At 41.6% G+C, this 16,146-nt stretch overlaps 1 protein-coding gene across 1 annotated transcript in view; it reads left to right on the top strand.

The window, feature by feature from the left end:
* Positions 1-16,146, top strand: part of NEO1 (neogenin 1) — a 740,505-nt gene that overhangs the window by 327,663 nt on the left and 396,696 nt on the right. Inside the window, 1 exon segment of the mRNA XM_030191504.1 lies at positions 7,971-8,107. Within this exon segment, the coding sequence (XP_030047364.1) occupies positions 7,971-8,107 (137 nt within the window).

Raw genomic sequence — 16,146 nt, 5'->3', positions numbered from 1 at the left:
GCAGGCTCAATGTGGCTACATAGTTTTGTTAACATTGTCATTACAGGGTGACAGATGCATTTAATATTGTGCAGAGGTTAAATAAGGGTAGAAAGAGGAAGGAAAGGAATGATTAAGGTAGTTATAGTAGTTGGATCTCCAGAATGAGTCATATCGCCAGTGTTTAAAGTGGTTACAAAAGAGTGAGAAATAAAGTATAAACTATAGATGACACAGTTAGTACCACTACTCTAACTGCTCTATTAATCCATCATTGATATCACCCTAATGATATAACAGAATAAAAATGTGGAAATGGGGGAGACTGACCAAGATGGCGTCGGAAGCGGTCGCGTCCTTCGAGCTCTGAGAGGGAAAACCTTTTTCTAAGTTCTTACTAAGCAGTAATTACCTTCTCTATGCCTAAAAGGAAGGGGAAAACCAGGGGAGGTTTTTCCTCAACCACTGGTTCTCCTCCTTTGAGACAGGCACAGATCACAACTTTCGCGACCCCGATTAACACCAGGGACGTTCCATTAGCCAGAGCTGAGAGGCGCCCCGGCCTGGAGAGTGAAATCTCACTCAGTCCGCGAAGTCCAACTAGGAGGGAGGAGGCGGCAGGAAGTCAATTGGGAGAGCAGCGCGATAAACCGTCGGAAGCAATGGCGGATAATCGCGTAGAGGAGAATCTTTCCAGATCTTTGACGCTGCCCCAACCGGAGGTATCAGCCCAGATTACCGACCCTCTTAGTACCACCGGGGAAGTAGGAGAGAGAGAGAGCTTACCTCAGAGAAGAAATCTGTCGTGATGCAGCAGGAGGAAACGCGACTTATACCTGAGACAGCCCTACTTCCCTTGGAAAAACCACCAACGGTAGCTTTAGACTCTCTGTGGTCTGCTGTGGAGTCGTTGCACAAGGTATGCCTTGCTTTTGTTACCAAAATGAATTTAAATACTGCAAGGATAGACTCTCTTCAATCTCAAGTTAGCCTTCAGGAATCTAATATACAAAAATCTGAGATGTCCTTAACTCAAGTAAAGGAGACTAAATTGCTTTCAAATGCTGAGATTACACATCAGAAACTGGAGAATTTAGAAAATGGGGCAAGAGTTTTAAACTTGAGAATATTGAATTTTCCATCTGTTAAATATTCCCCAATTAAAGAAATATTTCAAAGATTTTTAAAAGAAACTCTCCATTATTCTGAAGATACATTTCCTCCATTACAAAAGATTTATTATCTGCCCAATCGAGAAAGCAGAGCTTCTGTTAGATTACCTTTAAATGTTTCCTCTGAAAGTTTGGATGTTTATGCTATTCTTGAAAGTTCACAAGAAATAGTAGACTTTCGGTCTACTTTACTGGTTTCATTCGTTTTTCTTCAGGACAAGGAGGCAGTTCTAAGACTTTTCTTAAAACAAAAAATCCCAGTAACGTTTATGGGAGAAAGGATCCAGATATTTCCCGACATGTCAAGGGTGATACAGGAAAGAAGGAAGAAATTTCTGTCTATGAGACAAGAGACTGTATCCTTAGGAATTAAGTTTCAATTAAGATTCCCATGTAAATGTGTTATATGACTAGACAATACGATGTATCATTTTTTTGAACCATCTCAGTTATGTACATTTTTAGGCTCCCCAAATGATAGCAGAGATGTTAGTCTAAAAAGTTGGAATAATAATGTGTAATCTAACTTTCAATGTCATTTTTTTAATTACAGTTTATTTCTTCTTAATTGAACCTTATCCTCTACTAAGGTATTATATATCAGTCTTCTCCCTCTTTTGTGGATTACTGCAAGGTTAATTTTATTTGGTCGGGGTATTATTCCCCTAAATACAATGTTTCCTGAGTACTAGTAGCATGTTACTTGACAAAGTACGCTTTGGAAATGTATTTGAAAATTGAATAAATAAAGAATTTAAAAAAAAATGTGGAAATGAAATGTGTCCATAAAATATCTGTGTGCACCACAGTGTTTTCCAAAATGTATGTTGGTGATTATTACACTGTGAAAATGTTTATATTGAACTTTTATCACTGTGACATACATTTTGGAAGACACTGTGGTACACGCAAATATTTTGTGGATATATTGATTTGCACATTTTTATTCTGTTATCATTTGGGTAGTGTCACTGATGGATTGATAGAGCAATGTAGAGTGGTGGTACCAATGGTGGCATCTATACTTTATATTGTATTTCTTGCTCTTTTGTAACTGCTTTAAACATTGGCAGTTCGACTAATTCTGAAGATGTACCTAATATTATAAGGTACCACATAGATTTCACATGGTGAGTTTTTTTCTATTGCTTTGTCCATAAAAACTCCCCCTCATTGTTTAGACTATTTTTGTTTGCCATATAAAAAGGCAGCATTGAAAATATTACACGAGTCCCTAAAACACGAGTGCATCTCTTATTGGGAAAACAGAACAAACAGGATTTTCTGCACAGAAACCACATATCATCAAAATACTTCATCTTGGTCAGGTACGGTGGTGTTCTGGTAAATGTTTAACAACAGGCTCTCTCCCTGGTCCACCTCTGCGCCCCCCCCCCCAAAAAAAAAAAATTGCAGAGCTGGCTATAGCCGGGGAGAGAGCCTGGGTGGGGGGCAATCTAATTCATGTTTAATGTGGGATAAAATGCCATAAATAAGTAAATAAAAATAAACTTTTAATGTTGAGCACCTGATTCTCAAAGTAGACATATTCCAAACACTATAATGAAAATAAAATGATTTTTTTCTACCTTTGTTGTCTGGTGACTTTGTTTTTCTGATCATGCCGGCCCAGTATCCGATTCTGCTGCTATCTGTCCTCTTAACTCCATTTCCAGGGCTTCCTTTCCATTTATTTCTTTACTTTCCGCCTTTCTTCTTCATTTCTTGCCCTACATCTGTAAGTAAAAGCTGGGTCCTCCGCAGACTTGACTGTCCAGTGGATCCATCTTCTGCCTATTTTCTCCATCAGTGTGCAGTTATTCTCCTCTCTTCCTTTTCCTTCTTCTCATCTCCTTCCTCACTCTTTCCTCCCCTCCATCCATGTCCAGCATTTCTTCTCTCTCCCTTCCCTCTCCTCCATCCATGTCCAGCAACCCTCCTCTCCCCCCTGCCCTCCATCCACCAATGTCCAGCAGCAACCCTCCTCTCCATGCACCCATGTCCAGCAACCCTTCTCTCCCCTCCATCCACCAATGTCCAGCGACCCTGCCCTCCATCCACCCATGTCCAGCAACCCTCCTCTCCCCCTGCCATCCACCAATGTCCAGCGACCATCCTCTCCCGCCCTGCCCTCCATCCACCCATGTCCAGCAACCCTCCTCTCCCCCTGCCATCCACCAATGTCCAGCGACCATCCTCTCCCGCCCTGCCCTCCATCCACCCATGTCCAGCAACCCTCCTCTCCCCCTGCCATCCACCAATGTCCAGCGACCATCCTCTCCCGCCCTGCCCTCCATCCACCCATGTCCAGCAACCCTCCTCTCCCCCTGCCATCCACCAATGTCCAGCGACCATCCTCTCCCGCCCTGCCCTCCATCCACCCATGTCCAGCAACCCTCCTCTCCCCCTGCCATCCACCCATGTCCAGCAACCCTCCCTTCTCCTGCCCTCCATCCACCCACCCATGTCCAGCAACCCTCCTCTCCCCTGCCCTCCATCCACCCACCCATGTCCAGCAACCTTCCTCTCCCCCTGCCATCCCCTCCATCCACCCATGTCCAGGAATCCTCGTCTCCCCCCTGCCCTGCTCCTCCCCTCCATCTGCCTTCTTCCATCCCTCCCCGCTCCCCCGGTCGTCCATCATCCGTCTGCCCTCTGCAGCTCTGCTCCCCGATAGCCCTGGTTTCCTTCCTGCGCCGCCGCTCTGCCTATAAAAATTTTATTTTCCCTCGAGGCGCGATGGCAGCAGGCTCAGCTCGGTTCCAGCCTTCGTTCCGTTCCTTCGCATCATGGCTCCGCCCTCGCGCAAACAGGAAATACGTCAGGCGAGGGTGGAGCCATGATGCGAAGGAACGGAATGAAGGCTGGAACCGAGCTGAGCCTGCTGCCTTTGCTTCAACACCAGCGCGCCTCGAGGGAAAATAAAATTTTTAAAGGCAGGGCTGCGGCGCAAGAAGGAAACCAGGGCTATCGGGGACTCGAAGAGCTGCAGACGGAAGATGGACAAGCAGGGGAGCAGAGGTGAGCCGGCTCGCACGGGCCAACAACCGACTCGCAAGATGCCAATAAATTTAACAACCGGCTCTTGCGAGCCGGTGCAAGCCGGCGGCAGCACACTACTGTCAGGTATATACAGAACATGGATATTACATGACCTAAAGACAACAATATATACTTGAAGTGCTAGTTTTACCCATATTGCATTCAGTGGGAGTAAAAGCAGGACTGGTTCAGATTCTCCCTGATGACCTAGAGTTGTCTGGTAGCTCAAAGCTTTTTAGATTCATAGTGTAGGATCAGCTATAGCTGAAAGCAAGCAAATTGTTAAGGGCAACAAGTCACCCAGTCCAAACACGACTTACAAAAATTCCAGAGGTACATCTGCAGTCTATCAAGCAGAGACTGCTAAATGGCATCTTAAAGAACATTTTCTATACCTTTAAAGGAAGGGTAGTAATATCTGTATGCAGCCAGTATGAACTAAAGTAAAGAAAGCCGAGAGGCTATCAGTAAACTGTGAAGTCTAAGTAGGTGGTCCTGGCATTTCTTCTTCAAGGCAGGTCATTGCCTTATAGGATCATTGCAGTATTTCACTAAAAGAATAAAAGTGACATGGATAAGTGAACCCTTTCTCCCCTCCAGGGGACACTGAATCCAGAATAGAATGAGCCTCCCCCACCCCCCCCCCCCCCACCCCCCTGGGCATAAAGTAGGGTTGTGTAGAGATAATCCATGATCATCTTCTCTTAGTCCTACTACTACTACTACTACTACTATTTAGCATTTCTATAGCGCTACAAGGCATACGCAGCGCTGCACAAACATAGAAGAAAGACAGTCCCTGCTCAAAGAGCTTACAATCTAGTCCTAGGTAAGGCTGCCTAGGGCTAAGAGAAGATGATTTAATTTGCACATTGTGAAATATAATTCTGTTCTGCCCAAACTACTGGTTAAGACTTCAGGATGTTTTTTTTTTTAACTGGCTGAAGGATAGTAGCACAACTTTTGTATCCTTTCAAAACGGTAATATGTATTATGTATAGGGTCCTACTGTTTACAGGGTTAGTCGTGTATGAAGAGGTAGAATAGCTTTACTGGGAAAGTGGATGTCACAGGTTCAAGGCTGGAAAAAGACATGCTAAGTGACTTTGATTGAGCTCTGTAATTGAATGGTAGGACACTTTTGGAAGGCTGAAAAAAAGGTGCTGGTTCTTTGCACTGGTGCATACAGGCTGAAAAAAGCCCTGCCCATTATTTATCTGATGGTGGTGGCCTTCAGTTGTTTCAGAGACAGCTGGGCAGTAGTTGCAGATTATCTTGCCCAGCTCTGAGAAAAGTCACTTCTGTGAGTCTTGCTGCCTTGTGTACTAGCAAAGAAGGCATTGGGACTGAAAGATCAAATGATGACAGAGCCTTTCAGATTACTAGAAATTTCAGAAGTGAAATAATTTTTAGTACCTGAAACGATGCCTAGACTGGCAATCTGGCAACTCTGACAATACCAGAAGGGTTGATCCAGGTACAAGCAATTTAAAGCCTGGATTTCAGCAATGTGTTGTAAACGTCAGGGCCGATTTTATTTTTTTTAGTTAATTTATTTTCTTTTTAAAACATCTTAGTCTGTCAGTGCCTGAAATTGAAAAGAAAGCATCAGGAAAAACATTGACTAACAAAAACAGCTATAGTCACTCTCCAATCAAATATAAGGTACAAATCTTACCTTCCTTTGAACACCTTCCGTAACTTGGTTCAGTCCACTGTACTGACACATGTTGATTACTGTAACAGCATTTTCATTGGTTCCAAGGCCCAAATCCTGAAAAAACTTCAGACCGCCCAATATACGGCTGCCAGACTTATTTTTGGTAAGTCAAGATTTGAGAGCGCAACTCCTCTACATGAAAGGCTCCATTGGCTTCCTATTACTGAACGAATACACTTCAAAGTCCACACGTTGATTCACAAGATTATCTACGGAGATGCCCCAGGTTACATGTATAATCTGATAGACATACCAGCCGGAAACGGTTTAAAATCTTCTTGAACATATCTCAATTTGCATCTTCCTAATTGCAAAGGACTTAAGTACAAGACATATATGCAACCAACTTCTCTGTAATAGGCAGTCAAGGTGAAGGATGCTGGAGCCCAGTCTGTAGCCTGCAACATTGGACGGAAGGTACGGGACACTCTCGTTTTTACCTGTGGGGTTTATTTTTGTTGGTCATTCTTTTTTCTTTTTTTTTCCTCAAAGGTTGCCTAATTTGAAGGCATTTTTGAAGAAGCCCAGATGTGTGTGTTTTCCCTGCTGGCAAGTAGTTGTAGCAACAAAGTAGGCTACGTGGGTGGTGGCAGGTGGGTTGGCCAAAGTGCATGTTGCTGGCACTGCTCCACAGGAGAGATTTGGGGAGGTTGCCCCCTTGAGCTGTGTGTCTGTTTCCTTTTAAATGTTCTGGATGTTTGTGGGCCCTTGCCTTAATTGGCAGCATATAGACTTTTATGTTTCCAAAGCAGCACACACAGATGTCTATGTCGGCAAATAAATATCTAGGTTATGAAATACTAACATACCACATGTATGTGCCCACAAGTAGATGTGTAGCTGTGGTTCTTCCATTGGTGTATAATCTGTGTTCATCATTGTAAAATGAATGTTCTTGCTGCCTGCCACTGGTGCATTCATGCTTATTTCTGCATGTATTTTAGAAAAGACTCTACATTCTCAGATACTGTCATAAAATTAATTCTGGAATTGTACATGTCCTGATGTGAATGTCTCAATTCTTATTTCAATGTTCTTTCTAAAATGGGGTTTTATATGACATAATAGCATTTTAACATTTCCAAACACCACATGATTTATTTACTGCCTTTTTGATGAAGTCCACCAAAATATTTTGCTAAGCCATTCTGCAACCACCATGAGTGAAAGCAACACTTTATAACTGTGACGGCGGTCTGCAATTCCATGGCAGTGGGAAGGGATTCAATCTTTCCATTCCCATGGAATTTTCTGAAGTCTGCACGGTTACCATGAGAGACCAGTGGCCAAACTTGGTTGTTGAGGTAGTGAACTGTCCCATGGTGTGTGGTAACTCAATCTCTTCCCCTCCCCAAACTGATTCCCTTCCATTCATATTGATCTGGTGACAAGAAGATGACAAATTGGGAGCACATCCAGTCGTATCCTCTGTCTCCCAGAACAAATTACTGCTTCTGTGAAAAGTATGGTTTAAGACTGTACTGGGTTCTAGGTAGCAGAGGATAATGATGCAGACGTGTATATTGCTGCTTCTTTCTCCCTCTGCTTTTGACCAGGGAGGAGGATGTGAAGGAGAAAATTGGGAGGGGCTGAAGCAGAGTTGTTTAAATGGAAGGATGGAGGGAAATGGATCAGCTTGGGTGATATAGAGGGACTAGGAGTGGATGGGGTTGTTTGAAAGGAGAGGAAGGGGGGTCTGTGTGGGCAACTGGAATGCATAAAATTCACTAAGAATATAAATTGGACACTCAAGCTTGGAAAATCAATGTGTTTTTATAGTGTAAAATGAGTTTGCATTGTTTTTAATATACAGTGGCATTTGAATTTATGCAAATATAGTGCATAATTTCCATGTGGCTTCAGAAACATTTTTGCAAAATTTCTTTTACCACAGGATCTACTGCTGACCTGCTGCAGGAAGTTGGGGTTTGTGATTGTATTCCTGGGCAAAGTATTCTTACAGCTAACATTTTGGTTTCACAGCATCTGGAACTTGTGTCACACTTGCACGCTGTCTCACTAAATAATTTAAAACAATTTTGTGTTTGTCTTCATAGTTCTGAAAAGTTCAATTTGCTGACTGGAGGAAGTCTACAGATTAATGAAATCAAAGATGATGATTCTGGGACATATAGATGTATCGCAGAGAATGGGAATGAGACCATTGAGGTTCAAACTGATCTTACAGTACAAGGTATGTTTTAGAATTATTAGATTCTAATATCACTAGAAAAAAATGAGAATATTAATTGTATAGGGTGTTTGTTATACAACCGTCAATCGTCAGTGATGGTGGAGGCAGAATAAAGAAACCAGTAGATGGCAGACGGGATTTGGTGAACTATTCCTTAAGGCGTACCATGATGTGGTAGAGATGTAGCAGAAGAGGGCACCAGATATTTATTTATTTTATTTGTTACATTTGTACCCCACATTTTCTCACCTATTTGCAGGCTCAATGTGGCTTACATAGTACCGTGAAGTGTTAGCCAACACCGGTGATGAAACAAATATATAGATATAGATTGAAAGCTTATAAATTGTTTGTCATGAGAACTATGTCTTTAAAATTTTACTTGATGCTATGGAAGCAAACTACATTTATTTAAATTAGAAGGCCAAAAACATATATGGGTGTTTTTCTTGGCAAGCCATACTCAGAATTTAGATTGCATACAGGGCATGCATATACGTATTTGAGAGTGCCTAAGACAATAATGGAATGTTGGAAATAGGTAAATGCATGGTATCTTAATCATCTCTTGAAATGCAGTACGTGGAAGTCAGTATTTTTTTTTTTTTTTTAGTGGTAATGCAGTTATTTGGTTTAATATGGGGTCCTCCTAGTAACAAAGGAGGATTGGAATCACCTGTTCCATGTGAAAAGCCTTGTACTTGAAGACGTTCAATGCACATTTGAATTAACATTAAAGTACGCCAACTTTGTTCCATTGGGTCAGTGGAGAACAACCAGTCTGACAAGATTGTCTTAAGGGCCAACCCCCCCCCCCCCCCCAAAAAAAAAACACCCTACAATGTTAGAGGGAATTGCGTCAAACAAAATAAACATTCAACACGAAACAGATAGCAATGTGGAATCCTTATGGATAGGCATTCCATATGTGAAGGGAAGGAGTATACTGGTAGGGTATAATATTGTCCGCCAGGACAGGATGAACAGACAGATGAAGAAATGATTATAGAAATTAGGAAAGTTAATTGGACAATAGTATATTAATGGGTAATTTCAATTACCAATAGCCAACAAAAAACGGGAGATAGAAATCAATACAAGAAAAATTTCTTATTATACACTAGTAAAAAAGGCCCGTTTCCAAAACCAATGAAACGGGCGCTAGCATGTGGTTTTTTTTGTGTGTGTGTGTATGTGTCACAGAGTTATTTTGTGTGTGTGTGTGTGTGAGGGTGCGGTGTGTGTGCAGGTTGTTGATGTGTTTCTTTTTTTGTTTTGTTTTGTTTTTTGCTTGGGGGTTGGGGGATGTGCTCTGCTGTGCTGGCAAAGTGGGTTGGATTGGTGTGTGGCTTTGAGGGTGTGTTTCTGTTGTATTGTGTGTGTGTGGTTTTTGTCTGTCAAGGAGGTTTGTGGAGGGGGGTCTTTCTGTTGGTGAAATGTAAATGTAAAGTTTTGCACATACCCACAGCAGGAATATTCTTCTCTCGTTCCAGCGGTGGTTCTGTGCTCTCCGTGCTGCACAGATAATGAGCCATTCTGCTGGGGAATGCTCCTCCCTTATTGTCACGTAGTTTCCTCTGATTGGTCCGTCTTACATTGCCTAGTGTTGCCTGGGAACGGTGTTGTGATGGTCCTTTGTGTTTCAGAATGTTGAGGGTGTTTTTTCTGATTGGTCCGTCATGTGAGGGCGGGGCAGTGAGACATGGTCAGTGTTGAGGCTTCACCACCATGAATCCATGAACGCTTCAGTGACTGACTGAGTGACTTCAGAATGTTGTCTTCAGAACGTTGAGGGTGAGTTTTATTATAGTAGATAAGTCTGACTATAATTGAAGAAACATCAACACAAAAATGAATGAAAAAAAAAAGACCTCAGCATGCCGGACACCCATCTACAACGACAAGGTCACCAGCTAACCATCACAGGTCTCAAAAAATTTCCACTTCAAAAAACAATGTTCAATCTTCCATCCAGGTGTACAAGACTTATGAACAGTGCAAAAACATTTGTCTAGCTAAGAACGCCCAACTGCCCATGACCATCCAAGGCAGTAGTGACAGATGGCACAATTCTTTGCAGTCCCTCTCACACTCTCACAACCTTTCTTGAATCTGCTTAGCAACATATTTGAAATTCTCAACAGGGAACCCTGTTTCACCTTATGCTGGGACCGATTCAGTTCAATATATTTGTGAGTGACATTGCCGAAGGGTTAGAAGGTAAAGTTTGCCTATTTGCGGATGATACTAAGATCTGCAACAGAGTGGACACCCGGGAGGGAGTGGAAAACATGAAAAAGGATCTGAGGAAGCTAGAAGAATGGTCTAAGGTTTGGCAATTAAAATTCAATGCGAAGAAATGCAAAGTGATGCACTTAGGGAATAGAAACCCTCGGGAGATGTATGTGTTAGGTGGGGAGAATCTGATAGGTACGGACGGGGAGAGGGATCTTGGGGTGATAGTATCTGAGGATCTGAAGGCGACGAAACAGTGTGACAAGGCGGTGGCCGTAGCTACAAGGTTGTTAGGCTGTATAGAGAGAGGTGTGACCAGCAGAAGAAAGGAGGTGTTGATGCCCCTGTATAAGTCGTTGGTGAGGCCCCACCTAGAGTATTGTGTTCAGTTTTGGAGGCTGTACCTTGCGAAGGATGTAAAAAGAATTGAAGCGGTGCAAAGAAAAGCTACGAGAATGGTAAGGGATTTGTGTTACAAGACGTATGAGGAAAGACTTGATTACCTGAACATGTATACTCTGGAAGAAAGGAGAAACAGGGGTGATATGATACAGACGTTCAAATATTTGAAAAGTATTAATCCGCAAACAAACCTTTTCCGGAGGTGCGAAGGCAGTAGAACGAGAGGACATGAAATGAGATTGAAGGGGGGCAGACTCAAGAAAAATGTCAGGAAGTATTTTTTCACGGAGAGAGTAGTGGATGCTTGGAATGCCCTCCCGCGGGAGGTGGTGGAAATGAAAACGGTAGCAGAATTCAAACACGCGTGGGATAAACATAAAGGAATCCTATTCAGAAGGAATGAATCCTAAGGAGCTTAGCCGAGATTGGGTGGCAGAGCCAGCCGGTGGTGGGAGGCGAGGATAGTGCTGGGCAGACTTATACGCTCTGTGCTAGAGCCAGCGGTGGTGGGAGGCGGGGATAGTGCTGGACAGACTTATACGGTCTGTGCCCTGAAGAGGACCAGGTACAAATCAAAATAGGGTATACACAAAAAGCAGCATATATGAGTTTGTCTTGTTGGGCAGACTGGATGGACCATGCAGGTCTTTTTCTGCCGTCATTTACTATGTTACTATGTTACCAGGAGAAATCTGCTGCTCCACTTGCACAGCTGCTTTCAAGATAGCTCTCTTGTGGTAGTGTTTCTTCCATTGTACTCAGACTTATGTGTGATTGTAAGAAATCTTTTTTTTTTTTTAATTTTCTGATTTCAATTATCCTTGTATTGACTGGATAAATGTTACATCAGGGAGCACTAGGGAAGTAAAATTCCTAGATGTAATAAATGTTTGCTTCTTAGAGCAACTGGGCCAAGAACTGACATTAGGGGGGAGCTGTTTTAGATCTAGTCCTTAGTTGAATGCAGGGTATAGTATGAGAGGTAACGGTGTTGGGTCTGCTGGGAAACATAACATGATCAAATTTAAACTGATATCTGGAGTGAAGTCACTAAGGAAATCTACTGTAGCAGCATTTAATTTTTGAAAGGGTGACTATGATAAAATGAGGAAAATGGTTAAAAAGAAGCTAAAAGGATCGGCCACAAAGGTTAGGATTTTAAATCGGGCATGGGCATTGTTTAAGAATACCATAATGGAAGCCCAGACCAGATGTATTCCACATATAAAGAAAGGTGGAAAGAAGAGCAAATGACAACCAGCATGGTTAAAAGGTGAGATGAAAGAGGCTATTAAAGCCAAAACAAAATCCATCAAAGAATGGAAGAAGGATCTGAATGAAGAAAATAATATGCAACATAAACACTTTCAAGCTAGAAGCAAAGCATTGGTAAAGAAGGCTAAAAGAGGATATGAAGAAAAACTTGCCGCAGAGACAAAAACTCATAGTAACACCTTTTTCAGGTACATCGGAAGTAGAAAGCCTGTGAGGGAATCCGTGGGACTGTTAGATCATGAAGGAGCAAAAGGGGCACTCAGGGAGTACAAGGCCATAGCAGAGAGATTGAATCTACCTGCACCAGAAATGGTTTTCAAGGGTGACCCTTGCATGCTAAAATGGTATGAACTATAATGCCTTTGAGACACAGAGTCTGTTTTATGTGGTATATTTGACCTGGTTGCTTAAGTGGCAAACTGCTGCAGTGTATCACAGCAGGGACTTCTCCCAAACACACTCCCTAGATTGTTCTCCACATTAACATTACATAGTCTTTAAAGAAATTATTTTGAAAGAATGATTGCCCCCATCCCCCCTCCCCCCCCCCCCCAAAAAAAAAAACTGAGCATGATCTTTGTAGAATTATAGAGCTTCCTAAGGAGAGTACGGAATTAGATGAGTCACTTCAAGGCAGCATGGAGAGAAACATGGAAACTGCCAAAGACAACTGGTAGACTAATAGCAGCTGTAGTACAATGTTAAATTAATGAATGCAATCAAAGCAATGATTAAAACATATAATTCCTATACAAGCTACAAAGGACAACATTATCTATTGTGTTTCTAGGGATGCTTGTAAGTGATTTGACTGATAAAAGCATAATTTCCAATCCATTGGTACTCTTATTGAAAACACTAGTATGGTATATCACACTTAGGAAGACCTTTTGTTGGTAGACTTCCTTTCTGTAGGATGGAATAAATTAGCAGTTTATAATGTTTTGAAGCAGGGATGGACAAACCTGATCATTGGGGTTTGCAACCATGTCACATTTTCAGGATTTCCACAATGAATATTTGTGAAATCTATTTGCCTACAGTGGTTGCAGTGAATGTAGATGCAATTAATGCGTATGTGTTGTGGAAATCTTGCTCTCAAGGGCCAAGTTTGCTCATCCATATTTTTACAGCATGTGAGAGAGAGAAAAGGAGAATTGTGTTTCCAACTGTTTGTTTTAGACGTGATTTTATTCCAATTATATTCTGTTGTCGACTGGATCTGTCCTTGCGTGACTGTTTTCTCTGGATATCGTAGTTCCTTTTGTTTTTTTTTTAACATTAGATTATACACCGTCCAGTTCTGTGTGTCATTATGGGCAGTATAGAAAGTCAGAATAAACTGTAAACTTGACTTGCATGTGTTAGTGTTCTGTGGTCTTTAGGGTGCACTCCACTGAAAATGCAGAGCTACTGTTAGATGATTTGTATCCTGTGAACCAGATGAGGGCAGAAACTAATAGAAAACTAATTGGCAAGCATAACAATATTCTTGCTCCTGTGTTAGACTATACAAAATATGTACGATCAGAAACGTATAAATCTTGTACACTTGTAAATAGTGATTTTAAAAAGCCCCTATTTACATGTGGAGGTCCTACCATGCAGAGATTTCAAGGGAGCGTTGTGGTGGGGTAAAAATCTACACGTTTATTCCCTTTGTGAAATGGGGAACACATCTGTACAGAAAAATATTCCTATCAGATTTTATACCATCTTAGAACCACATACAGATGTTAAAAACATGTTAGTTTCGGCCAGGACTTTATACAAGGGATTAAGGGAGTCATTCTCCTTAATCTCCCATTTATTTCCATTTCCAAAATGAAACCAGATTAAAATTGCAGCCTCACTATTTAATGGATGGCACTTAAAAATGTGGGTGTGTAAAATAGAGCAGCTATTTATGGAAGCTATTCCACATATACGATAGTAGTGAAATTGCCATTTTCACCTGATAGCTGCCTGGTTAGTGCTGTTCATTTTATCCATGTGTATTTTTCTGAAATGATGGTCCTGCTGTGTGCTGGCAAATACATTTGCTTTCCTGCAGGTGTTTTAGAAAAGGTTCTGCACTGAAAATGTCCTGACCTGAACTTCTCAATTGTGATCTCTGTGTTCTTTGTAAAATGAGCCTTTTTGCCATCCAGAAGTATGTCTGGTTATCTCTCTTCCAGCATTTTAGAGAGACAACTTTATGCTGTTGTCTGTTTGTGAATGTTATAAGCCACAGGACGGGGTAAGCTACCAATATTTTGTCCAGCACAGCAGTAGCAATTAGAGAGCTTGAGAGTAGGGGCAGAGATTGATTATGATTGCCTCCTCCCTCCACTTACTACTACTACTACTACTACTACTTATCACTTCTATAGCGCTGCCTCCCCTCCTGCCCCCCCCCCCCCCAAAAACAACAAAAAAACAAAAAGCTGTACCACTGTGCCTGGTGAATGTATTTTATCTTGTTATGCCTGTGATGTATCTGGAGTACAGAAACTTCTCAGATGCAAATTTATCACTTAAGCTTAACATCTTTCCTTTTCTTTTACACATAATTGGGTTCCTTTAAAATTTGTGGCTTTTAAATTTTATCATTTGATTCTATAAGTGGAAATATGATTCCTTAAATTTGACCCTGCTTGATTATTAATATGTATGGGCGTTTCCAGTGAGCGGTGCTGTGAAAAGAAATAATTGCTAAGTCAGGTATTTATAAAACAAATAAAAATTATTCAGGCAGGGGCGTAAAATGTGTGCGCTTGTAAAATAATTTTATAACTTGTGTACTTGCTGATTTTGTTGGGGGAGGGGAGAGATATAGAGAGTAATGAATGCTTCCCCTCGCCCCCAAGAAAAATCTAATAGACTATTTACTTTACCAGTTATGGTTGCGTTCTTCACTTGTCCTTCTGCTTGCCTTTGGCTTCTAAGGGTCATTATGAAAAGTAGTTCATTTTCAATATGATTGTTTCTTAGAGAAGACCTGTTCATTAAGAATAGCTGTAATTTGATCAATTTTATTTTCTTCTAGGGAATGCTCAGTGTTTCACATTCTCATACAATTTGACCCACTTAGTCATATACCGTTAGTTCTCTTGCAGAGTTATTCTAATTAGAGATGCATACAGCAAGTCTTTTATACACAGAAAAGTCCAAGACACAGAGTCCATCCTTAATTTGCCTGGTGCACTGTCCAGTTTTCACAGTACATGTAATACCATTGAGCATAAGTGGCAAACTCGTGTATACGGGTTTGTGTAGTACAGATAATGCATTCATTTCAAAAAGTAAAGCATGATGATGGAGGAGATTTTTAATTCAAGGTCCTTCAAACAAACCAAATGACCGTGGGACCAGAATGAGCCAAAAATCATAATAAATAATGTCGTCATTTTCAACACTGTTATACTCTGGTGCCAGGTAAAGAGCTTGTTGTCTTAGCCACCACAGTAGAACCACCTTGTGGAGGGAGAGCAAAGAAACAGGAGTCATTTGGCCCATCATATTAAAACTTTTTGTTGAGCAGCCAGACAAGCCTTATCCCAGCTTTACTACCTCTAGATCCCATGGCTGCTGATGATGGTTCTTTCTGTTTTCAGTTTCCTGTTGCCATTTCTGTTCATTTCTTTACTGGTTTTCAGAGGGATAGGATGGCTTGTTAGCTGCAAGCTAAGAGAGTAAAGAAAGAGGTGAAAGGGGTGGAGCAATAGCCTAATGGTCAGTGCAATGGTCTGAGAACCAGTGGGCTTATGCTCAAAATGTAACGCCACCGCTAGAGGCGATTAGTGCCATACTAGTGCCAGTGTTAGTGAGTGCAGAATGTGCACGCCAAAGATTAGTTCAAACTACATGCAGATATAGTCAAGTGGATGTTGAGGTAATTTTCTACTCTCTCCCAATACTCAGACAAGAGCGCACAAAACAAAACCGCCATTACCATTGAAAACCTAACACCAGCTTGGAGCAGGTGGTGGTATGTTTGAAGAGAGTATTGTGGAAGAAAACCCTGTAAACGCTGGTACTAAGAAATATGCCATTTGGCGGTGGGAGGCATATCAAATGTAATAAAAATAAATAAATGTGCGCAAGTCCAAACAAATCCGAACGTGAAAGCACATATTGGTACCTAC

The sequence above is a fragment of the Microcaecilia unicolor genome, chromosome 1 (assembly GCF_901765095.1).
Source record: "Microcaecilia unicolor chromosome 1, aMicUni1.1, whole genome shotgun sequence".
NCBI classification, from domain to species: Eukaryota; Metazoa; Chordata; class Amphibia; order Gymnophiona; family Siphonopidae; genus Microcaecilia; species Microcaecilia unicolor.
Note: the sequence above shows the minus strand (reverse complement) of the source record. Positions and strands in the feature narration are given on the sequence as shown.